This window comes from Candoia aspera, chromosome 7 (assembly GCF_035149785.1).
Source record: "Candoia aspera isolate rCanAsp1 chromosome 7, rCanAsp1.hap2, whole genome shotgun sequence".
NCBI classification, from domain to species: Eukaryota; Metazoa; Chordata; class Lepidosauria; order Squamata; family Boidae; genus Candoia; species Candoia aspera.
In genome coordinates, this window is record NC_086159.1 from 67986748 (window position 1) to 68011501 (window position 24754).

The following is a 24754-nucleotide window of genomic DNA, read 5'->3' on the forward strand; positions in this document are numbered from 1 at the left end:
AGGATTTTATAAATACATGCGTTAAAACAGATGAAAAGAATGCTAAAGTGTCCCCGTAATGAAAACAATGCATGATACATTTGGTCATATCCAACACAGCACTCTTATAGGAATGCAGAATATGAGCGGGGTCTAAGCTTTACTGCAGTTTCCCAATCTTTTAAAATTATGAGTGCATAGAATACTCCCTTACCTGTTTCTATTGTTTCTATTCTGAAACAAATTCACATAAAAAATACAAGACCAGAGAAGCAGATCAAGTGGTACCTTAGTACGGATTGCAGCCTTTATCAGCATATAAATAGATTTAAAATATACTTGATTAACCAGCTATGGACAGTTTTAATCTACAGAGCTTTAAATGGTTAGGTTAAGAGATAAGACATTTTTGTTTTGAAATCATGATGGCAAATTCCATTATTTGGATAAAATGAGAAAATGTTTAGAGTTTGGTATTAAGTTTACACATGGAGTGATTTTATACTATAGGAAAATTATGCATAGCTTTCTAAAGTAGCAACAGAAATCAGAAGATTATATGCTTGCAGCTTCACTGTATTCCACATGGAAGCAAATGGATGAAACTAGAATAAATGAAAAGACTAAAGAATATATTGCAATACAGAATATAAACCAGGTATTTCCTTCACTTGTTGCAGATGGCTAAATCTGTACAGGTAGTCCTTGTTTAGTGACTGCCTCGTTTAGTGACTGTTTGCAGTTACGAAGGTGAGGAAAAACTCACTTTATGACCAATCCTCGTATTTAGGACCTTCGCAGGTGTGTAAAGCAAAGGAAAGCTGATGTAAGATTGTAGGCACAGTCATGGTTTCACTTAGCAACCATTTCGCTTAACGACATAGTTGCTGGTCCCAATTGTGGTTGCTAAATGAGGGCTACCTGTAAGTATAAAATTGCAGCATTATACCTAGGTGCAATGTGTTTACTCATTAGTGAGCTTACTAAGTTCTACTGGTCTTTCTCCCAAGAAAGTATACTTACATGCGTTGTGCAGTATGTAGTATAATGGATAAGCCTGCATTCTGATGTGCATAACTTTCAATAAGTGTGAATGACAATTTAGGAAACTTCTATTTCATTTCTATTTTATGATTTTAAAAATTGATGGAGTAATCCTAAAGCTTTAGGCTGCAATTCTCTGAAACTTTCCTCACTAATAACTCTTGTGGGGGTGGGGGTTTCCTCCCCCCTTATGTTTAGTTTTCTTTAATCATTGTAATATATTCAGGTTTTCTTAATTGTTCAGCCACTGATGTCTTGTTTGTGATTGCTTATTATACTTCACTAATCAAAATATTTTTTATAAACTAATTTTTTGTGCAAGTAAAAAATATTTTTCTGTTCTAATAGTCGATATTCTGGTTCAAATGATATGCTACTATTCCTTTTCTTTTGATAGAAAAAGAGAGAGAAGAAAGGGTGGGAAAACACAGGGAGTGTTGTTTGGAAAATTCCATGCATAAACAGGTTACTTGGAAAATTCCATGCTAGAGAGGAATTGTATGGTATCTTTTTCACCTGGAAGCAGATGTAGATAGAAAAATATATTTTTTGTATACCCAGTTGCTCAGCTCCTTGCTGAATTTACTATAATATGCATAGGCATATTGCAAGATTTGAAACTCAGAATCACTAATACTATTTTTAACAAACTACAATTGAAACTTTCCAGGTGCTAAAAGGATAACATAGGTCAGTGTTTCTCAACCGTGGCAACTTTAAGACGCGTGGACTTGAACTCCCAGAATTCCCCAGCCAGGCTGGCTGGGGAATTCTGGGAGTTTAAGTCCACGCGTCTTAAAGTTGCCACGGTTGAGAAACACTGACGTAGAGCATTCTTTTATGGAAATCTTGAAGGCCTTTTATAAAAGTGAAGATGAATAACACTCCTTTTCCATTATCATGCTGTTGCATTTCCCACCCCCATCTTGGCCAGGATGCCAATTTTCTATCGGCAAAGCAGGGGAGTCACCGAGGAGCTAAAACAGACCAGAATCAAGGGCTGGAAAACAAGTTGGTTTCCCATCTGTTATTAATCGCCTCCTCCGTGCAGAAGCAGGGCGATTCTGTGAATTGTTATCCCCAAGGTATAGGTGCTGAAGATTTGGTATTAGAATGATTTAAGGAGCGGATGATTTAAGGATCATCCTCAGCTGATGAAACCAACGAGGGCAGCTTTTTGGCAGATCAGTTTCACCTCCTGCACTAAGAGGCCCCTTTGCAAGGCTCCTTTTCTTGAGCAACTTTTTTTTAAAAAACAGCAGGAACAAAACTATCTCCTCCTCCTCTTAAGCTAAGATGGAGAGTAGATATGCAGGCTGTGTGCATTGCAACTAGTTTTCAAATAGGCCATGATGAGGCTTAAGTCCTGTAAACATTACTGAGTCCTTTTCTGGATGGGACCATCAATGCTAAATGGAGAAAAATTGAGGTGTGTGTGTGTTCCTGCCTGTGGTGTTTTAAAGAGTGCATTGTTGTATAAAGCATTCTCATGACCTTTCAGGTGCCCCAAAGCTTTTGAGACCTCCCCGCTTGTGATTTTCTGAACACCTGGTGTTAGTTATCTTGGTCTTCTTTCACTCAAAGGATCTACAATGTTTTTTTCTTCTTCTCCCAATTATAAATCTTTCTCTCCCTGCGAATTCCCAGAAAACATCAATAACCCCAGCAGGAGGGAAATGCTTTTATCTTGCATTTTGGTCTACTCACCAACATTTATTTACCGGTGTGCCATTTCTCCCTTGCAAACGTTTTAACCTCATTGCCTAATGATTAAACTGCTGAGCCTGTTTTCGGAGCCCAGAGTTTAATAATTAGGCCAGAACAGCCATGGAAGTTGAAAAGCAACAGCCAGACTCTTTATGCCCTCCATTCCCCAACTGATTGATAAAGAAACCAGACTGTTTCACCCTGCAGTAATAAATTGACTTTTTCCTAACATTTCTCCCCTCCCCCAAAGTCCAGGGGAAAGGATCAAGAGAATGGGCAACTTTTTGGATTAACGTTCAAAGGGGTCCGACTGTTCCACATCTGAAGACCTTTAGATCCTGTAAGATCCCATATTTCTACAGCCCACAACCACAAATGATGGGGTTGGAAATGCTCCAGGAAGAAAAGCAGCAAGGGGAAGGCAGATGGGAGGCTCACCTTCCGACAAGGGTGCCCACAGGGGTCAAAAAAGTCAATATGGCAGCCACACTCATGTGGCTGAAGCCTGCCCCTTTTTTACATTGCATGCAAAAAAGGGGTGGGCTTTCATCGCATGACTGTGGCCGTCTTGACTTTTTTGACCATCACCTCTGCAGACACTCTTGCCAGTCTGAGAGTCTCTGGGCAATGGCAGCACCCAAGGTTATCAGACCACACAGTTGGCACCTCTCACATTACACTGTGCAGGCGGTAAATGGAGCTTCTGAGGATGCTGTGGAGGCAGCGAGATGAGCTTGGCCAGGGAAGATGTGGGGGCGGGCTGGGGCTGAGCGAGGGAAGAATGAGGTGGCTGCGAAGAAGAGCCTGGGCTGGTCAGTCTGTCCTCAGAGTGCCTCTGCTGGGCTGAATGTCATAATGTGGACTCTAGTTCACAAAAGATTAAGCCCTACATTACACTGTTTTGTTTATTTGCATTCATTTTTCTTATCTTTTTCTTTTATCAAATGCTGCACATTTTGTTTGCCATGTCCCAGCAATCCTCACCAGAAGATCTTGGGTTGGATTCTTTTTGTATCCATTATAAATACATATGCAGTCCAAACATGTACAGTATGTGTCATCCTTCAGGTTTAGCCAGGAATAAAACTAATAATCCTACATTTATTTATAAATTAATGTGCCACCTAATTCTAATAGTTACAAAAATACACATACTGCATCTATAAAATTTTAAAGCCATCTCAACATGCTAAAACATACATTAAAATTAACCCCAAACAGTCTACCCATAATCCAGAGAGGGCTGATCAGAACGCCAACCAGTGTGAAGTCCCATTCGGCTACTTTTGCAGCAAAGATTAACGTGGCATCCCTTTGAAACGCCAAAGAATTGTGTGCTGCAAATCTTGCATGTGCTGTTGGACTTTGTTATGCTGCTTCAGCCAAAGAGTAACCAAACTGTACCATTCTTATGCTGGGTTTTACTGACCCTTTAAAAATAGTGCAGGCTTAGGGAGGGTAGTAGTAATTTCTATAAAATCCTTAAGAATGCCATTGCTTAGCTTCCGCTGTTCTGCAGTCCGTGAGGGGTTTGAGAGCCTTCTGGGTTTTCTCGTGACTCAACTCTTACAAACGTGGTCCTGCGAAGGCAACGGATGATCACCTTCTCCCAGACAAGTAACATCTCCTGGAGTCAGTGAACCTAACTACCTGAGTATGTTCCGAGGAGTCATTATCTTACCACAGGGTTTCTCAACTGTGGCAACTTTAAGATCAACATTAATTAAAATTAATTTAATTAATTAAAATTAAGATTAATACTGTCTTACCATATTGTGCAGGAGAAGATGCTAAAGATAAAGAGGTCCTTGCATCAAGCCAGGGGTATTCACAGGGAGAAGTCAAAACACTGGAGAGGGTGGTCACAATCATGGGATCAAAGTCCCGCCCTGTGTCATTAAAGAGGGTGGGGTTTTGATTGCATGGTTGGGCTGCCATCTTGATTTTTTTTGTTCCCTCTCTGCGGACACCCTGCGTAACTTTTTTTTTAAGCTTTATTTATTTTCATCAGAATATAGTTAAAATACCAAACAGTAAATACAGTAAAGGTAGAAGATAGCATTAAAAGAAAAAAGACACAAACTATAAATGTGAAAGTAGAAAGAACAAAGAAATGACTTCCAGCTATCCCAATTACAGATATACATATAATTGAAATAAATTAATCTCTTACCACTAATTTATCCATATTAGCATTATTTCTATCCAAACAAACCCACTATTCAGTAAAACCCATAATCATAACTTCATTTTTTTTCATCACAAGCAGATAGTCTAAAAATGGTTGCCATGAATCTATAAATCTGGAAATAGTATTATCTCTTGTTAGAGCAGTTAACTTCGCCATTTGTGCCAAGTCCATTAATTTAATTATCCATTCTTCCATTGTCGGTATTTATGGTTCCTTCCACTGTTGAGCATGGAGTATTCTTGCAGCAGTAGTCATATACAGAAGCAAATTTCCATACTGTTTCTCCCATTCTTCCTCCATCAAACCTAATCAGAACAGATCTCATTTTTTTTAATATTTACATTAAGAATTTTTTGAGTAACAGTACATATCTGGTCCCAAAATTTCTTTGCTTTTTCACACGTCCACCAGAGGTAGAAAAAATGTTCCTTCTTTTTTTGGGTATAACATGATGGAACAATGGGAAAAATGTGGACAAAAGGTTTAAAATTTACGTTAAATTATAATTTAAAGGAAAATTTTTATAAAATGATGTACCACTGATACCTAACACCTGACAAGTTATTGAAAATGTTTAAGAATGTAACGAATGTTTGCTGGAAATGTTCATGGGGAGAGTCAAGGATAACTCTTGATGCCTACATAAGCACAGCCATGTAGGTGTTTTGGTAGGAGTAAGGAGGAGGTTCTTGACTGCTTCTTCCATGATGTTGTTTTTGCTATCTGGGATTTCCTGGTGGTCTTCCATCCACTTAGTATCCAAGCTCAAAGTTGGTTTTTAAAAGGATTTTGGCCAGTCTGCTAAACTGCATGCCTATCACCAAGACAGTGGTAGTCAAAACATGTTGTTTAGGATTGTTTACTCAGAAGATTATTTTGTGGAAGACCATCTACCTTATTATACATAAAAATGTTAGTTTCATTTCTCAAAATATAGCTAGAAGGATGTAGTCTTATCTTTAGGAGGGGAGAGGATTCCCGTCTAATCCCCAAAGTGAGATTAAATGACAATCAAAGGCAAAAAAATCCACGATTAAAAGTTATGCAACATAAACAGTGGGCATTCACAACAGCAGTAAATATGATTTCAGCATAGTTGAATAAATGGATATACCATGACTCAGTTATGTGCTGAAATGACAAACCTGCATGTTTGCCCATCCACACAGAATATTTAATGTACCAATGTTATACTGTCTTGCTACTCGCTGTTTTTAATTCAACCAGCTAGAAGCTTTTCTGTGCCATAATGTTTGATGTAAAAATCCCCTTCTTTGTGATTATCTGTGACATATAACAAACTGCTCACCTAGCAGTTCAAAAACATGCAAATGTGAATAAATCAATAGGTACCGCTTCGGCGGGAAGGTAACGGCGTTCCGAGTCGTCATGCTGGCCACATGACCCGGAAGTGTCTATGACAACGCCGGCTCTAAGGCTTAGAAATGGAGATGAGCACCGCCCCCTAGAGTCGGACACGACCGGACTTTACGTCGAGGGAAACCTTTACCTTTACTATAACAAATTAGACAAGGACATGACCTACAATTCTGGATGCATTTTAGTTTGCTAGGACTGAGATATAATATACAAACAAGAACATGATATATACAAAGAGTAAGGTCAACATTGCTCATAATTTTGCTTAGCATTGTGCAATTAAAAGGAAAAGTAAGATATTGTCAAAGTTCTCCAAACATGTAGGGGTGGACCTACCATCCATTCACTCCCTTCAGGGATACACTTCTGGGTGGCCAAAAACATTTTTTGAGTCTAAGAGTCACAAAAAGGGATGGAGTCACATCATACATGTAGGTGGAGCTGGTTGAGTGAGGGATTCTTCATTGTTTCTCTTTAAAACAACAACATTTTAGGTTTTAAGTTAAAGTGTTCACACATTCCTATCTCCAAATCGTGGTCCAAACAATGGTGGTAATCATGGCAAGAAGACATTTTGTGGGTCACAAAAAGAGAACTTAGTGATTGCTGGCTGCCCACCCTGTTCCAAAAGAATAACTCTCCTTTAGTTGATTTTGATCTCCATTGTTTAGACCAGTGTTTCTCAACCTTGGCAACTTTAAGACGTGTGGACTTCAACTCCCAGAATTCTGGGAGTTGAAGTCCACATGTCTTAAAAGTTGTCAAGGTTTAGAAATACTGGTTTAGACAGTCATAATGAAGGGCATTTTGCACGAGCAGAGTAGGTACAGTACAGCTATCGTATCTGGGCTGCAATATCCAGATGGCCATTAGATGGCAGCAAAGAAGATACCCACAGCTCTGACACTGCCGCCACCTACTGGCGGAATTTTGGAATCCAGTGGAGTTGTGGAATTTTGCAATCCAGATCGGCTACCCCTAATGGCTATTTTTCTTATGCATATGCCCACGGATAGAACATGCATGCACTTTACGGAGAGGTGTAACAGTAAAGTACCACCCGCGAGGAATTCTTTCCCTCCCCAGAGCTTGCAACCGCATTCCGCCCCATTCTAGCATCCCCGAAGGTTGGCCTAGGCGGGATTCCTATCTCACCTCGTGCTTATTGCTCTAAGCGCTGGAAGTCCCCTCTTACCAGCCATGAGCCCACCCCACCCCGGGCACCTGGAAGCGAAGCCCAGCTCTTGGCACCCGACGTAACCCCAGGATGCTCCCCTTTGGGGCCAACTGGAAGGTAAACATCCGTGTTCCTGCAGCCCCCGAGCGAGACAAAGGACGGGAGCGCCCCCCACTCGCTCTGCCCCGGACCGCAGGCGCCTCGCTCCGCTCCCCCCGCCCAGCGTTAGCGCTTGCGTGGTGGCGCCTCTCCCCCACCCCTGAGCGCGAGGGGAAGGCTCCTTTCTCTCCGTCGGTGGCCGCTCCGCCGTCGCGCTGGAGGAAGAGCGAGAAGGCGCTCGCGGGTCGGTTGAAAGCGGCTGCGCGTCCTTCTGGGTTGCTGCAAGAGGAAAAGGCATGCAACGAGCTCGCCTCCTTTTCTCTGCCTAGAAAAGTGAAGCGAAGCTCGGGGGCGCCTTTTTTCCCGCCCCGTCCCGGAGAAGTCATGAATATGGGAATCTTCCAGGTGTCTGTTTGCTGTTTCTTAGGTAATTAAGCGTGTTTTAAAAAGTAATTTCCTGCCTTTTTGTTTTAAGCAACTCGTGGGCGATTCGCTGGCTGAAAAGAATTGGGTTATATTGCAGGTTTTTCTTTCCACCTTCGCTCTAAACTTTTTCGGGGTTGGGGAAGGACGGATTTCAGAGGGGTTGGTTGGCAGCAAAGGCGAGAGCAGGAACTTTTGGGGACAATGGCACTTGATTCAGCGATGTTTAATTGAATTTAGCAGATGTTTCTACTCCAATTTTGAGATTGCAAGCTCTTTGGGGCGCAGACCACCAGCCCCTTTGCCTCTTACCAGCCTCGTGTTGGGCGATTTCTAGAAATCGTTACTGTTCTCTTCTAGCGCTAGATGCACCCCTGTCTTGCTAAACCCAGCAGTTTCATTCAGTGCAGGTTGTGATTTGAGCGGTGTGGCACAATCGGATTGTTTGCACGTCTAAATAGACGTGGGATCCACAAGACGAATATACCTCTATGTGGGAGAAAGTCTATCAGGCCTAATGGATTCGCTTCTGAGGGGCTAGTAGTAAAACTGCAAACGTTTTGAAACACATCACTGAATGATACCGACAGTGTAACAAAAGGTCGTCGGAGGGAGGGAAAGATCTGATTGGGTCTGGCACCCGATGCCCACATTCAGAATTCTTCAGCTCTCAGATCTGGCCTGCGAACATACGGATCACCGCTAGATGGCAGCAAGGGCCCCCTAGTGGTCATCTGGAGTTTTGCAGCCCGGCCTGATAGCTTTAGTTCTGGGCCTTTTGCGCCAGGCTCGGGTCAGTGGATCTCGGGCTTAAAATACAATCTCGACCTCATCCCCTTGAATTCTGCCAAATGCGTGAAACAATCTTTTATGTGCGAGTCAGTTTTTGAATATAGCGAACTTACTTCTGAGTTAACTATAGGATCGGGTTGCAAGTCATTAAAAATTGAGGCTGTAGATCCTATGCACCGTCCCTACGGAACAGCCTCGATTGTGTGCGTGCTGAGTTGCCGCTGTGCCTCAGGTACAGCTGCATCCATCTTCACCGTCCTCTGGGGTGAAGAAAAAGCATTTTAGAAGTGATGCCATGGGGTTTTTCCTCAGAAAGGTGTCGCTTCTGAAGTTTAAGGTGTAGACGCCAAAGCAGATCCGAACCGCAAAAAGTCACACCGCCACAAAACGGGTCGGGTTTATAATGGATTTAGCGATCTGGGTAGCGAAGACAGAAGTTCCGTTGGACTCAATGGGGTTGTCGCCTGAGTCGGCGTGCAAAGGATGGCTGTAAAACGCTCTTCGTGAAAGCAGCTTTGCGCTTCACGGAGGCGGGTGAGGACGCAACCCGTTTGAATCATATTCGGAGAGGCGCCTCCGAAGGGCTACGCATCGCGTGCAGCCGCCAATGAATCGCAAAGACCCCGTTCGCTTTTATTAAGCGACGGCACCATCCTGGAAAAGCACCTTTTCCTTTTCCATGGCGCGGCTTCTTCCAGCGCAAGGCGGGCAGTACACGAGGGGGCTCCGCTGAATCCAACCGGGAGGAAGCGGCCAGCCCGGCCAAGGAGCCTGGAGCGGGCTTGGACGGCCGGACGGATTCCCGCGCTTGCTCGGCGCTGGATGCGGGCGCGCAACTTCCTCGGGCTTGCTTGCGGAAGGACGAGGCGGCGCGGCTTGGGAACGGGGGCTGGCCTGGCGCCGCGGTCGCCTGCCTTCGCTCGGCTGGGTCGTCTTCCTCTCGCTGGGTGGGAAGGGAGCCAGCTTGATGGAGGTCCGGCTGGAGTTCATCGCGGGGTGGGTGAACCCTGAAACTATTGAGGTGGCCTCCCCCTAGCAAGGCGTCTTCCTCCTCCCCGCCCCTTTCTGCGCTTTGCTTTACTAGGCGATGCTGACCGCCCAGTCCTGAGAGTTGTGTTGGCACAACAGGCTTATTAAGTCAAAGAACACTGGATTGAACAATGGGCAAAGCTTGGTTAGGATTACTGTAACTTTGGTTTGTTGTGTGATTGACTTGGCATTGGTGCAGACCTGTTTGATTTGGGGTCAGGGGCTGTGCAAACCTGAGACACCAGGTAATTCAGTAACCAGGTTAAGTGTTGTGCAAAGGGAGCCTCTGTGTCTAGTTGAAAGTAAACCTCATTGATTTGAGGAAGAGTTTCAAAGGCTTGCAATTTTAAGGTTAATTTGGGAACATATTTTTTACATTCAGTGGGGTTTATTCAGCATAGACACTTACTTGTACTATAATCAGTTGAACACATGCATTCTATGGTCATCCAGTGATTGATACCAAGTTGGAATACCTCCCCTGTCAGTTTTCTCCCATTTATATCTTTTTTTCTTGCTTTTCCTTCAAGGAGCTAAAGGCAGCACATCAAACTCTCCGACCTTCCCACCCCACTCTTTATTATCCTCTGGACACACTTTGGAAGTGGCAAGGCCAGACAGGAAGAGGGTTTAGCCCACCAAAGTGCAGATCTGGGCTGCAGGATATCAGATGCTCACTAGATGGCAGCAAAGAGATACAAACGCAAATGCTCTCGCTCTCTGCTGCCATCTGGTGGTTGTCTGTACTTTAGCATTGATAGCTGGGGTAGCCCTACATCAAGGTTGCCCAAAGAATTTCCGGACTGGAGTCAGGATTTAAATTCTGGTTTCTCAGCTCCTAATGGAAGAGGGGCCGACCAAGGGCAAGATGGATGGATGATGTTCTAGAGGTGACGGACTCGACCTTGGGGGAGCTGGGGGTGGTGATGACCAACAGGAAGCCCTGGCGTGGGCTGGTCCATGAAGTCACAAAGAGTTGGAAGCGACTGAACGAATAAAAAACAAATTTAAGGCAGACATCATAGGAGGGGAGCCCTGTTAGTCTATGGTGGCAAAAATAAAAATCAGGAGTCTGGTAGCATTTAACAAATTTTATTTGTTTGTCAGGAAAGGCATTACTAGACTCTTTTTAGACTCAGATAAGTAGCTTGATGTTGTCCAGATATGTGGAATTTCACCTCTTACCTGTCCCGGCCAGCATGACCATGGTAAGCATTGGGGGTGGGGAGGTCACACCAGCTGCGGGCCTGGCTGCCTGTCCCCATCACCGATTCTTAATCAGTTCCAAGTAAGAAATGGAATAAAAAAATGAGTAACAGCTCTCCCCACCCCACCTTTAGTAACATATCAAATGAAGGATGGGACCCAGTTCATTTCTGATAACTGGATGAAACTTAACTGAAGTTTAACTGGATTACTGGATGAAAGACAGAACGTGTTTGCTGTTACTAATCCTCTGTTTGAAGAGAAGTGTCCTCTATTGAATTTATGCCTTTCATGCATTTTTTTAAAGACTTAGGAGCCTTCCCAGAAGGCAATATGGCAACCCAACTCTCTTTTTTTCCCCATCTTCTGGTGCTATCCTTTGCTGAGAAATCTGTTACAAAGCCCACATTCTTAAGGATATATTGCAAGTAATTAATAGACAGCAAAATGGAAAATTGCGGGGAAAATGTGCCTACCGCTTTGCCTTTAACTTTTAAGCATCTTCAGGTATATGACATTCAAAGTTTACGTAGTAAAAACAGATACTTTTCATTTTTAATATTCTCATCCTAAAATACAGATGTGTGTCTTTTTAGCCCATTGTTATCTGAGCTTTTGGTTTATTGGTGTTTATTCAACTTGCCAAAGGGAGTGGAAGTTTGCATGCCTCATCCTAAAACTGTTTCTTAATTGATACTTCCTGCTTAAAACGGCTTTCTAGAGCATGTACAATGAGCATACAGGGTTGGATTAACTATCCTGAGATGACAGACCAGTGTTTCTCAACCTTGGCAACTTGAAGATATGTGGACTTCAGGACACTGGTCTGTCATCTCAGGATAGTTAATCCAACCCTGTATGCTCATTGTACATGCTCTAGAAAGCCATCTTAAAAGTCGCTAAGGTTGAAAAACACTGATAGGCTATAGAATTTAGAAGAACTTGATTCCATCCTAGGATAGCATCTTAACAGTATACAAAATGTTTTCCTAAACAGAAGAACATTACTCAACTGTCTTTCCTTAGTTTGTCAAAATAGCATCTTGGGTGTTGAGCGATGTTGATCACTGTACTGTATTTCCCCCAGTGAAATGCTTCCTTCTCTTCCCTCTTCTATTGACACTCTTTCTTTCAGGTCTCTGGGCCATTGTAGTGGCTCAAGGACCAGAATATAGTTATGGATGTGCGGAGGGAAGTTGCTATCCGGCTACAGGAGACTTGCTGATTGGCCGAGCCAACAACCTCACAGTCTCCTCCACGTGTGGTCTTCAGAAGCCTGAACCCTTCTGCATTGTGAGCCATCTCCAGGTAAGCCTGAACTGAAAGAGGCTGCTTGAGGGGAACATCTACTAGGAAACAATCATTTTGCCTTCTGCTTTCTTTGTTCACTTGGCTGACTAGGCAGCGCCACCTCCTCTCTAGATAAGCAGAAACATCTGCTGCTGTCTAGAAGTTGAGAGGAAGCAGACTGCATCCTTCAGACTCAGATTTGTTTGTACAGTTGCCTGTGTCCTGCTGTTTCCTACCCTTATTTGTTTGGGTTTTGGGGGGCGGCTTCCTGAATGCAATGAACTAAGGCCTCCCAGGATTTTTAGTCCTGGCTGTGATACAAGCAAAAACTCTATCTCAGCCTCCTGTGAGTTCTGTCTAAGCTCAGACCATCTCTGGGAAAAGATCAGATTTGATTTCAGAGGTTCTTCCTGCAGAAAAAAATCTTTTCCCTTCCTCATGCCTTGCTGAGGTGGTGGTGGTGATGGTTATTATTATTGCCACCAAAGTGAAGCCATGTAAAAAAGGTATGGAAAAAAGTCTTGTAGTGCAGTTATGCATCATGCTGGACCAAGATGATGGAGACCCGATATGGGTAAAGAATGCAGTCCAAGCACTTCAACACTTGTCATGCCAAAGAGGGATCCTGAGGTTCGATTCTTGGATGTGCATATTAGCTCAGTGGAGTTTCTGAAAGGATTCCTGCCTGTGCATTTTAATGAGTGGGCCAGAAATTCTGTGTTTGCACATGAACACACGTAGGGCATCAGAGACTTTGGAATAATGATGCATAGTTGGGAATAAATATCTGCTTTTCTTTAACATTATGCTTTTGTACTACTGTATGTATGGCCTAGGGACCCAAATGATTCATTCTGTAACAATTCTCTTGATATCTCTGATGTATTCTCTAATGGGTGTTGGCAATATGTGCCCCCAGATGTTGAACTACAATTCTAGGCATCTTTCTCAGAGCTGCTTTGAAGCTTCTCTAAATAAGTGATTTAAAAATGGCTCGATTCCTGTTTCCACTACAACCAAGTGGAATTGAAAGCAATAAACTAGAAGTTGTCTGGCACTTCACCCAACAAAATACCACCCAATGTGTATATTATTTGATGGTAAATAGTTTCAAAGGTCTTTACTTTGAAAGTAGATTTAGCCTGTTGTAAAATTCTGCAGGAGAACTATGAATTCTAATGTAGTAGTGTTCAATTTTAGTTTAAAAAAGGTTTGCTTCTGCGTTTGATAAGTAATCTTAGAATTGTATTTCAGAGAGAAGATCCATTATATGAGCTGGGGTAGTTAAGAAATTGTTTTAGTGAGATTTTATTAGAATTTTATTGTATATTTATTAGAATTTTATTGTATATTTATTGTTCTGTACTGTAAACTGCCCAGAGTTCCTCCGGTCGGAGGAGATGGGCGGTGACAAATTAGATAGATAGATAGATAGATAGATAGATAGATAGATAGATAGATAGATATGATCAAAAATAAATATGATCAGATGTGTGGAGACAGAGTAGCTGTGGCTTGGGATAATCATTACAAGCTGCTCTTGAGTAGATAATTCTCTCCTTCCAGCTCTCTAGATCAACAGTTTAGATAGAAATGGTGATATCATCAAATTGGTCAATCCATGGGGGCTATTTAATTTTGGAGACACTTGGCTGGTATTTGGGCTATGTCTTGTCACATTCTTGATACTTTAAACAGAGGTCATGCCACTGTTTAGCTTGCTGCTAAAACTAGCAGTGGAGTTTCTTGGAGATCTGAGTGTCATAAAAATGCACGTTGATTGTCCTGCTGGACATGCTTATGAATGGAGTAAGTTCTGTAGCTCTCCTGTGAGTAAATATGAATAGCCTTGAGTTGTCTGTCTGCTCACTCAGAAATTCATACAGTGAGATCTTGATTTACAGATCGTCATTTAGCAGAATTTGAATGCAACAGGCAAAATTTTACTTGGACATCCTCTGGTTGCTTTTGAAATATTAAGTTTATATTAATTTTGCCTTAATTTTAAACATACATGGCAGTTTGCGTGATCTGTGCAATCAGGTAATGGAAATGATGTAAATTATGTCATTTGTAATTCTGATGATGTAAATTGATGCAATTGATATACTTTTGAATTGATTGGATATTTGGGAACAGTGGATACCCTTCCCAATTAATCTGTTAAATTTTACTGTGTAGGAAAGGACTAAGAGTAACAGCTGCTCGTTTTCTTTAGCATGGCATTTACATTTACATTTCTTATAATGAGGAATAATATGTACGATTAGGAATCCTTTATATAAGGCAAGGGGAGGGCACCCTGCCTGCCTGCAGCCTCTAAACACCCTTTCTGTGTCCTCAGTTCCTCCTTTGCCGAAAACCGATAGCGCCGTTTCTTGCCAGTTTGAAGGGGACAACAGAGGACAGGTAGTCCTCACTCAGCAACCACAATTGGGACTGGCAACTACATTGCTAAGCAATGCGGTTGCTAAGCAAAACATCACATGACCATGACAGACTCACAACATCACTTCCCATTTGGTCGTTAAGTGAGTTGCCATGGGTCACTTAGAGACATCACGTGACCGCAACTTGGAGTTTCACTGCTGGCTTCTCCGTTGACTCTGCTTGTCAGAAGCCAGTTGTGAAGTGCCCAAACATCGATTGCATGACCGCGGGGATGCTGTGACAGTTGTAAATGTAAGGACTGGTTGTAAAGTTACTTTGTCAGCACTGTCATAACTTTGAATGATTGCTAGACAGGGCAGTTGTTAAGTGAGGTCTACCTAAAGTAGTCATATGACCACAAAAAATCATCCAAAGCCCAGCCCCACCCACTAGATTCCCCCAAATTTTAAATATGGCCCCTGACCTTCAAAAGGTTATCCATCTATGTGAAATAGAAAAGTTCAGTGTAGTTATGAGTACTGTTACATTAAAATTGTTTGTGTAGGAATGTAACAGTGAATACTTTTATGATGCAGTATTTCTAGCTATATTAATAAGAAACGTCCTGTTGATCTTTTGCACTCAAGCGTGACCTGCAAGAACTGTCTAGACCACTTCCTCATTCACAGTCTATGTCAAAAGATATACACAACTATAGGGGTAAATCTAAGTAAGCCTTTCTTTGGAAGTATGTGCAGTATTTCTAATCCAACAGAAATATGTATGAAAACATATGTTTGTAATAAAAACCTTGAGAAGATTGCAGAACACTTTTTAGAATTGAAGGAACATGGGGAGCAATTCCTCAGCTGTTTCACATCATGGTAGGGTAGGCAAGGGAAAACTTGGCAATGAGTGTGTGGAAAGAAATGAAAGTTATTTAAAGAGACCGGAGAGTAACAGGAGAAAATAATACACAAGCAGGGTGTTTTGAAAGGATAGAGGGAGGGCAGCACAGTTAGGAAGAGTTATACTAAAGAGCATCTTCAAGGGCAGTGCAAGGCACTTGAAATGGATGCACCTTGAAGAATGCTGGAATAAGCAAAGCATCCCTCTTAAGAGCATTAAAGCAGGTACATCCTTGAGGGCTTGGCATGGCTGCTTCCTAGGCTTGTGCATGCAAATGCACATGCAGGCAATACTTAATGTTCCAGGATATCCAGCAATAAAATGCCATGGTGCTTAGTGTTCCTCTCAAGCAACAAGACTTGTCCAGCTGAAGATTGGATATTCAGTTGAAGACAGAAACACAAGGCATTATATTTCCAAACAGTAGAAGAATCCTTTGTTTTTTCACTTTGTCTGCGCAGCCTTTGGTTGTCTTCCAACTAATAATACAATAGAAGGCCTCCTACATTCTTTCCCAGATCATACAGATGTTGGGAAGAAACTTCACACTCAACTTTTCTCTGCCTCCATGCTGATTTGACTTAACATGCAGCCTGGTCCAAAGTTCTGAAGAACTTGAAAATTTAGCCTTCAACTTTCTGACAATTTAACCAATCCTGTTACAAGCATTACCATCTAGGTTTTTTTAAAGCAATGTACAGCTCCTCAGGCAATATATGAGGTTAATCCAAACGTTTCACTCTCTAAGAAAGCCCTGATCCCAGTTCAAAATCCTTTTAAAGCTGGGAATTAGCAGAATTCAATAGTTGAACCAAGTCAACAACAAAGTATTACCACCTCACATGAAAATGTGACTTCATTTTGTTTTGTTTGCAACACTGAATTAGTTCTAGCACTTAAATTCTTGATATGTGTCTTTTGTGCTTGGTTCCTGTTGGTGGATCTCTGGTTTCTGAATAAAGAGAGGGGGAAAAAACAGCTTTTGCAAGGCCAACATTGTATTTGCCTTCTCAAGGGTAGTAAAAGGTTCTGGCATCTAAACTTGGAGAGCAGATTGAATAAAATAGGATAACAATGAAGAAAAGTATACCTATAGCTTCAGTTTAATTGATTTTTCCAGGAATGCTCCTGGGGACTAGAGAGGTGCAAAGTATGTATGGACTGGCTTGATAAGCTTCTGTGATCTTCAGATTTGTTGAACTGCCATTACAAGAATTTCCAAGCAGGCATTGTCTACTCTGGCTAGGAATTCTGGAAGTAGTAATCAAACCTGCTTGAAGGTGCTCATGTCTTGATTCACAATGGCCTTCTGTTACATGTACAAATCAATCTGAATAAGGAACTTCCCTGCTCCCTCTCAGAAGTGACCCTACATTTATCCTTATAATGGTTCAGGTACAAGCTGCATGTGGTGTTATATAACACCATGACTTCAGCTCTTCTCCAATTTCTCAAGTCAAAAGTTCCCCTGAACGTGCAGCGTCATCTTCTTGTTTAACTTCAAAGGTAGAAATGTTTATTTTAAAAAAACGAGAGGGATTAATAAATGGTTCAGGAGAAAGTCAGAGCTCTAAACTGTTCAGAAAGCTTATAAGTTGATGGATAGAAAGGTACCAACAAGTCCAGCAACATGACTGATGAGCTTAACTAAGTGAAGCATAAAAAGAAAGATGTCCTATTTCCAAAAATGGAAGTCTTCTGTTGAAGGAGAGCCGTTGCAGAGAAAAGTGACATATTCTTTGAGCCAATGAAGATAATAATCATGACTTTTAATTGGGGTTGTACTGTTTTGCAGAATAGAAGGGGTTAGAGGGCTCTCTGATCTCCAGATTTTGCAATCTAAAATTTAGCGCAGGGCAAGCTGTGAAGAAAGGAAAGGAAAGCGAGTGCAGGCATGTGGTTCTTTTCAATCATGCAAGCTTAAGGGAGAATCATGCAGCTTTGCCTTTGCATCCTGGATCGAAATCGCTGAGCAGAATATAGGAAGAGTGGAGCAATTAATAACAGTTGCATTAAAAACATGCCAGGAAATGTGTCAGTATCCAGGAACTTGTGGTAACATCCTTGCATGGCAGTGCATTAATTCTGAGAGTGCTTCCTGGAAATGGGTCACATGCCTTTTGTGCTTAGATCTGCAATTTTGAGAACCAAAATATAATACAGTAGCTAAATATATGTTGCCATATGCTTCATTTTGTGCAAATGGGTGTTACTCCATTTTACAAAGCATGATATAGGACCGACATACATTTAAGGAGCTGATGTTATAGGAAGCATGCAGCCATTTTTTAATTTTAGTCTTAAATTTACTGAATTGAGTATAAGATGCGTGTGTGTTTAAATGAAAACATGATACTTAAGCTTGGCTAGAGGATTCTTGGGAGATGTCAACCACAAAAGTTCATGCGGAGTCCTTGGTGCTCTCTGAGCTTGGTTGTTTGCTTGCAGACGTTTCATTCCCCGACTAGGGAACATCATCAATGCTGATGAGTGTGGGGTTTGCTCCCTGTTCATATACAGTGGCTTGCCCTGCCAGTGCTGGTGGGGGTGTGGTTCTCTCCTTGGTAGTTACTTGATTAAGGTATTGCTTTCTGCTTGATTGTCTGGTGTTAATCCCTGCTTATTTGAGATAAGCACCTGGGATAAGCATTTGGGATAAGCACCCAGATAAGCAGGGAGTAACACCAGACAAACAGTCAAGCAGAAAACAATGCCCTAATCAAGGAACTATCAAGGAGAGAACCACACCCCCACCAACACTGGCAGGGCAAGCTACTGTGTATAAACAGAGAGCAAGGTCCAAACTCACCAGCACTGATGATGTTTCCTAGTCAGGTCATGAAACGTCTGCAAGCAAACAACCAAGCTCAGAGAGCACCAAGGACTCCATTTCAACCCTGAGCTACAGATATTCTCTTCTATTGGAACAAAAGTTCACCTCAATCCTAATATGGCTTTTTGGTATCCTAATATAGTGAGTGCAGATGGTTAGCCTGGAAGAGTTGCAACAGACCTCAGCCAAGGAATGGAGGTCTGCATAGTTGTATTTGATGGAGAAGGACTGTGAAAAGCTCCCTTGGATGACTGTATTGTCTCTAGACATTAAGAGAAGCAGGTTAGGTTGGGGGCCCAATACATTGGACATTAGCCTGGACTTGAAAGGTTCCAGGGAAGTAGGAATTTAGTGAAGTTTGAGTGCCAGCCCTTAGAAACAATGCTGCAAGATTGATTCCACTTGTTTATTTCAGGAGGACAAAAAATGTTTCACGTGTGATTCGCGAGATCCGTTCCATGAGACCCTTAATCCTGACAGCCATCGTATTGAAAATGTGGTCACTGCTTTTGCTCCAAATCGCCTCAAGCTGTGGTGGCAGTCAGAAAACGGTAGGCTACCCCGGGGTGTCCCTTTGATGGCCCCGAAACAGTCCTGTGAAGACTATGTATGTATCTCTTATGATAACAGCTTCTGCTTCCTTGAGGTTTAATTTTTTGCATAAGGTTTGGTGTGTGTGTGTGTGTTTTTAAACTAGACCTTTCCATTGGATTTTTCTTCCTAGCTAAAGTTTTCAAAGCTCAGAATGTTACCCAGAAAATTCAAAGTTCTCGTTCTTAAAAAAAAAAATCTGTAAAACAAGCGTTGGAGATCTGCAGCTGTTCAGATGTTGCTGAACTGCATCTCCCAAACAGCCCCAACTAAAGAAGACAATGGTAAGAGATGATGGGAGTTGTAGTTCAGCAGTAACTGAAGATTACACTCCCCTACACTAAACTAGTGTTTTTCAAACTTGGCAACTTTAAGATGTATGGACTTCAATTCCCAGGTTTCCCCAGCCAGCATGCTGGCTGGGGAATTCTGGGAGTTGGAGTCCACATACCTTAAAGTTGCCAGGTTTGAAAAACACTGCACTCAACCATGTTTTTTTTTTTTAATGATGGGTAGATGGGCTGCCATGGTTTGTGTTGTGCAGAAATCAGAAACACTTCTGAAGGGTGGTAACTTGTTTGCTAGAGTAGGAGGGTATGACACAGGAGTAATTAGATTTTGTTGATTTCATCAACAATGGATTGTAATTAGATTTTATTGATGGTACAGTTCTAATGCTGTTGTTATTACAAATACTAATTAAGCTCTTTGAGTTATAAAATACATAGCATCCATAATAGATATGATTTAAATATATAACTTTGTATAAACTTTGAGATTATAAGGGTCTATGCAGAATTACAACTTCTATGGAAATGTGATATAAAATTGCATAAGAATGGCATAGTCCTTCACTTTTTAAAGTATACTATGATCTACCAACAATTCAGACATCACCATTTAGTTACAAATATGTTCATTCAGGTAATTGTAATAACAAAAAAAACAACGTAAGTAGATCTCACCCTACTTTTCCTTTTATGTTCATCCCTATATCCTATTTAAAATCATTTCTAGACAGCTAGCAAAAAAATCTGTGTTCTGCGTTTTTATAGCAAATCATTTTTTCTAATAATGGTCTTCATCCATTTGATCCTTGTTCGTGATGTGGAAAAGAGGGAGGGAGGGAGGGAAGGAAGGAATACAGAGAAAGAGAGGGTTTGGTTTGAAGCCCTGCCTGTTTCCCTCAGGGGAATGGAAGAGATAGAATTCAGCTTTTAACAAATGTTCTTGTTTATAATGCAACTTCCTCTCTTATTTTCCTTTCGGTCCTGTAGGAGTAGAAAATGTGACTATCCTATTGGATCTAGAGGCGGAATTCCATTTCACTCATCTCATTATGACCTTCAAGGTAAAGAATCCATAACATTTCTCTCAAATTGCAGAGAGCCCTATGTCCTGGTCATAGATGCCAGTTAGAGGCTTAACTAGAATTTTAGAATAAGGTCAGTGTATTAAAGGATCTTAAAAACGATTAATCCTGGAATTCAAGCGGGAAGAGAGGCTACAAATTCCTTCATTTTATGGTGCAATTTAATTGGCTTGTTCTGTATTTTTAGATAAGAACTGCTTTGAATAAATCCCCAAACACTCATAAAGTAGAAAAAGGTTTAGTGTTTCTTCTTCATATCTATCCTCCTGTAGCTGGCCTGTTTTGGAAAGTTCTGATCACTGAATTTCTGTTGCTGCAGAGGCGAGAATTAGGTGGGCCTTGTAAGTCTATCTCATTTGCTCTGTCTTAATTCCTAATACTGGTGTGAAAATTTGCCAAACCCCCACAATGCAGTTAATTAAGACAACAGATATATTGACTTTAGAATTCCTTCACTTTTGGCAGTTGAAATAATTTTCAGAGGGGGGAAAGAAAAGGAAAACATCTGTATACAAAATGTTGTTGTTTTCCTTCTAAACAGATGTCCTGGCAGGCAGATGCACCATATGGTTTCAAATACATTTTTATTGGAAAGATATGCAGTAGTTTGATCCCTTGAGATCTGCAGTCAGAACATACATGCTGATCATTGCAGTTGTTAAGGCACAGCTTATAGGAGCATTCAGAAACACAACATTTGTTGCAGTTCTGAACAAGGTGTGGCTTTTTCCCCCCATCAAGTGGGTTACAGAATTTACGGTTAAAAGGTGTTAATTGCAGGTGGAAAGATTTTAATGATACCTGTTTGGCTTTTAAAACTCCAGCATAGGTGCTTTTTTAGATACAAAAGTGTAGGTTGAATTTCAACTTAATAAAATAAACCTTCTACACAATGACTTTTTGATATTCTTTCTACTCAAAGAATGTTGGAAATAAGTTATGTAAAGGAGCTCAGGGTTCTGTGAGTCCATTTCTCTTATCTGGCAGCAGGATAACCCTGTGAAAGCAGAACAGAACAGGACCAAATTTGGGGTGGGGCGGAAGAATGTTCAAATTTAAGAATCTGCTAGACTGCCCTGAGGCACTAAGGCAGCAGCTAAGAATGCTGCTGACTGCCACATTCCTGAGCCCCGCCCACCTCTTTCTTCCCTGATCATGTGACCCAGAATGGAGCGTATGCAGCCTGCCCCATGCTTGTCTGTGTGCATGCGCGCATACACACACACAGATGCAGCACAAAAGCAGAGCATAAACACATGCTTGGAGGCAGCACATTTGCACCCCTCCCCCGCAATTAGACTCTCTCTCTCTCTCTCTCAAACACACACACACACACACACACAAAGGCAGGACATGTGTGAGGACATGCATTAAAAAAATGAACAGAAAAAAAGGAAAATTAACTTTCCAATATCAATGTAAAGGGAAACAATTTGCAGCTCTGAATGACCTAAAATTGACTTCTCTTTTTGCTTTTTTAGACCTTCCGCCCCTCTGCAATGTTGATTGAAAGATCCTCAGATTTTGGGAAAACTTGGCAAGTATATAGATATTTTGCCTACGACTGTGAGAATTCATTCCCAGGCATTTCCACTGGACCAATGAAGAAAGTAGATGACATTATTTGCGATTCTCGGTATTCTGATATTGAACCTTCAACTGAGGGAGAGGTTGGTTATTTATATATGATTGAAGATCTTATTTGCAAAGTAGAAATCTCTTTCATATTGACTGTTCCCATGTCACTTTCAGGTGATTTATCGTGTCCTGGACCCTGCTTTTAGAATAGAAGACCCATATAGCCCAAGGATTCAAAGTATGTGCATAGTCCTTTATCTTCCTTTACGTTCTATGTCAAATGCATGCTAGCTTTGCCTGGTAGGTCAAAATTACTCAATAATTCTGAGACAGCTAGCATTAGTCTCTCCAGTTTGGTGCCCTAAATTGCGCAACTTGCTTTCTCTTGCAAGTTGAAAAGACAAATACATGGCTGTAATAAAAAACATCTCAAAATACACTCATGTGGTGAACAATGCATTCTCTTCAGGGGGACAGTTTGATTGTGCCCAGAACTCAGTAGGCCTCAGATGACTTTCATGTCAACCCTATAGTGTATCTTCTTGCAAAAGAATTTTCATTAACACCAACCTGTGTTCCCGCAGAGATCAAAGAAGCTGATAAACAAGGTTGCTTATAAGTTCATGAAAGAGTGCTAAAATATTTTGGGATACCCATCATGCAGAAAGATTAATGGAAGCATAATGAAGTTTTCAAAGACTTGGTAGTGCAAACCATGCATAAATCCAGCCTGTTTCATTGCAGTCTTTAGGCTTAGTGAGTGATGTTTAAAAGCACTTAAGTTGAATTATCTCGATTCTTTCAACTTATTTATTTATGTAAATATTTGAGCTTATTTCCCCCTATCTCAGATCCCTAGGATTAGTGAAATGAGGGAAGACTCAAGGTACAATCTCAGATGTATTATGCAGTAGCTTTGATGAAGCTAAGCAAGTTTCAGTATGGTCAAAGGACTGGAGGGGATTCTAGCTGGGACCCATGTTTGTTCCTGTTTGAAGTCTATGATGAAGGAAAAGCTAGTTGTAAATATAATAAAATCATTTAACGTAGAAAAACATTTGATGATCCGGTACAGTTACGGACTACCTGAATATATGTTTAGATTAGTATTTTGCTAACTTCAAAAACAGCAGAACAGTTGCATTTGTATGCACTCATGATATTTGAAAATGGTATAAAAATAAGAACAAGCTTATCTGATTTTTAAAAATGTAAACGATATCAGGTATGATTTTCAATATAGGAAATCTTTTTTAGCTTTATAAGGGTATCAGAATTGCCTAATACATAATTTAACGTGAAAGCTTGGTTTGGCTGGAAATCATCAGATAAAATCTGATTTAAGTAGTAAGATTAATTTAAAAAGGAAGAGAGGGCAGGACCTTCCATTTTTCATATTCTCCATCCACAGAATGTCCTAAGCTAATGCAACATCAGAAGGGGATTGGTAACATTTGGGCAGAGGAATTCATTCTCTGAGTGGGTGGTCAAGGGAATATAATAAAGCTAAGAATAGATTTCTCTTGCATTCTGAAGTGTGTTTGGACTTGTTCTACACTGGCTTGTAGATTGTAGTAGCTGGTGCCCTATGAGTCAAATTATAATTCTTAATTAACAACATAGCTCCATATTGAGTGTGTCTCCATTGCCAAATTATATCTGTTTTGAGTCATTCATTTAAAGGGTATAGCACCTCTGCCAGTTGCAATATTTCTATCTTCCAAGCTCCCCAAAATCTATTTAAGTAAGCTACAGATTCTGGAAATTTAATTTCTAAAATAGCTTCCACGTGCATTGGATCTGGGCTCAAGCCATGTTTACTTATGCAGAAACAGGCGAGATCTTTCATTTGCTTTGTTCAGTTTAAGGTCTGCAGTTTATGGCTACTTGGACCCTACACCATTTCTGGTCATGTTCATCCCCAGTAAAGCCATCAGCCAAGAAGTAGTTCATGAGTACCAAACCCTCCAGGTGTTTGCCAAAGCACGACATTTCCCTTTGAAACAACTTGGGAATGGTAGAAACCATAAGAGATCATCTCCTAAAGAAACATCTATCAAATGGGGTTATCTAACATAGTTAGTCTGCACAATCTGGGTCTGTATAGTTAGTGTCAAAAATCCACTGGCAACATCAAGCAGGAAGGATACTTGAGCATCTGCAAGGCTTGGATGAGTGCCATTATAGCAGTGAGGATGTTCCTCTCTCTTTCCATGGTTTCATTTAGCCCTTTCAGGCCCCCCCAGATGTGAATGATGTCATTGTACTTGCATACATCTACCAGATCATGGGCTCAGTTATTGTTTCAATCCTTCCTCAAGAGGATCATCTTGTAATTCTGCTTTTACTCTGGAAAGTAGTGGGGTTGATCCCGTTCTGGCTATTTAGAGTACATCAGAACAACTTCTTTCTCAGCTGTTAGTGGATGAGTCTTTACAGTTCCTATTTCCATGTTAGGCTGTGTGAAGGGTTCTTTCACATGTCACACTAGATCTGTTGCAAGGGATGCCTAACATGGCATTGTTTATCTGACCACACGGTGCATATACTTGGAGCTCGTAATCGCTGAGTCTTTTCTGAGAACCAGCTGTAAAATACCTTAGGTAATATAAATTCTGACTGCCAGGGCCTACAAGGAATGCAGATGTCTCCGAAAGAGAAGACAGCTTTCACAAGCTTCTATAGATGGCTTCTGAAGTCACAGTCCCTCCTATATTAAATATAAAGTATTGGCTCCTCATTTTACTATTCACTGTTTAGGGTCATATTTTACTATACTGGTAG

At 41.3% G+C, this 24754-nt stretch overlaps 1 protein-coding gene across 1 annotated transcript in view; it reads left to right on the forward strand.

Moving 5' to 3' along the window:
- Positions 1-7553: 7553 nt before the first annotated feature.
- LAMB1 (laminin subunit beta 1) overlaps positions 7554-24754 on the forward strand; it is a 59891-nt gene continuing 42690 nt past the window's right edge. Inside the window, exons 1-6 of the mRNA XM_063307987.1 lie at positions 7554-8004; positions 12163-12335; positions 18845-18980; positions 20298-20371; positions 21874-22062; positions 22145-22208. Of these exons, the coding sequence (XP_063164057.1) occupies positions 7569-8004; positions 12163-12335; positions 18845-18980; positions 20298-20371; positions 21874-22062; positions 22145-22208 (1072 nt within the window). The 5' untranslated portion in view covers positions 7554-7568. The remainder of the gene's footprint in view (positions 8005-12162; positions 12336-18844; positions 18981-20297; positions 20372-21873; positions 22063-22144; positions 22209-24754) is intronic.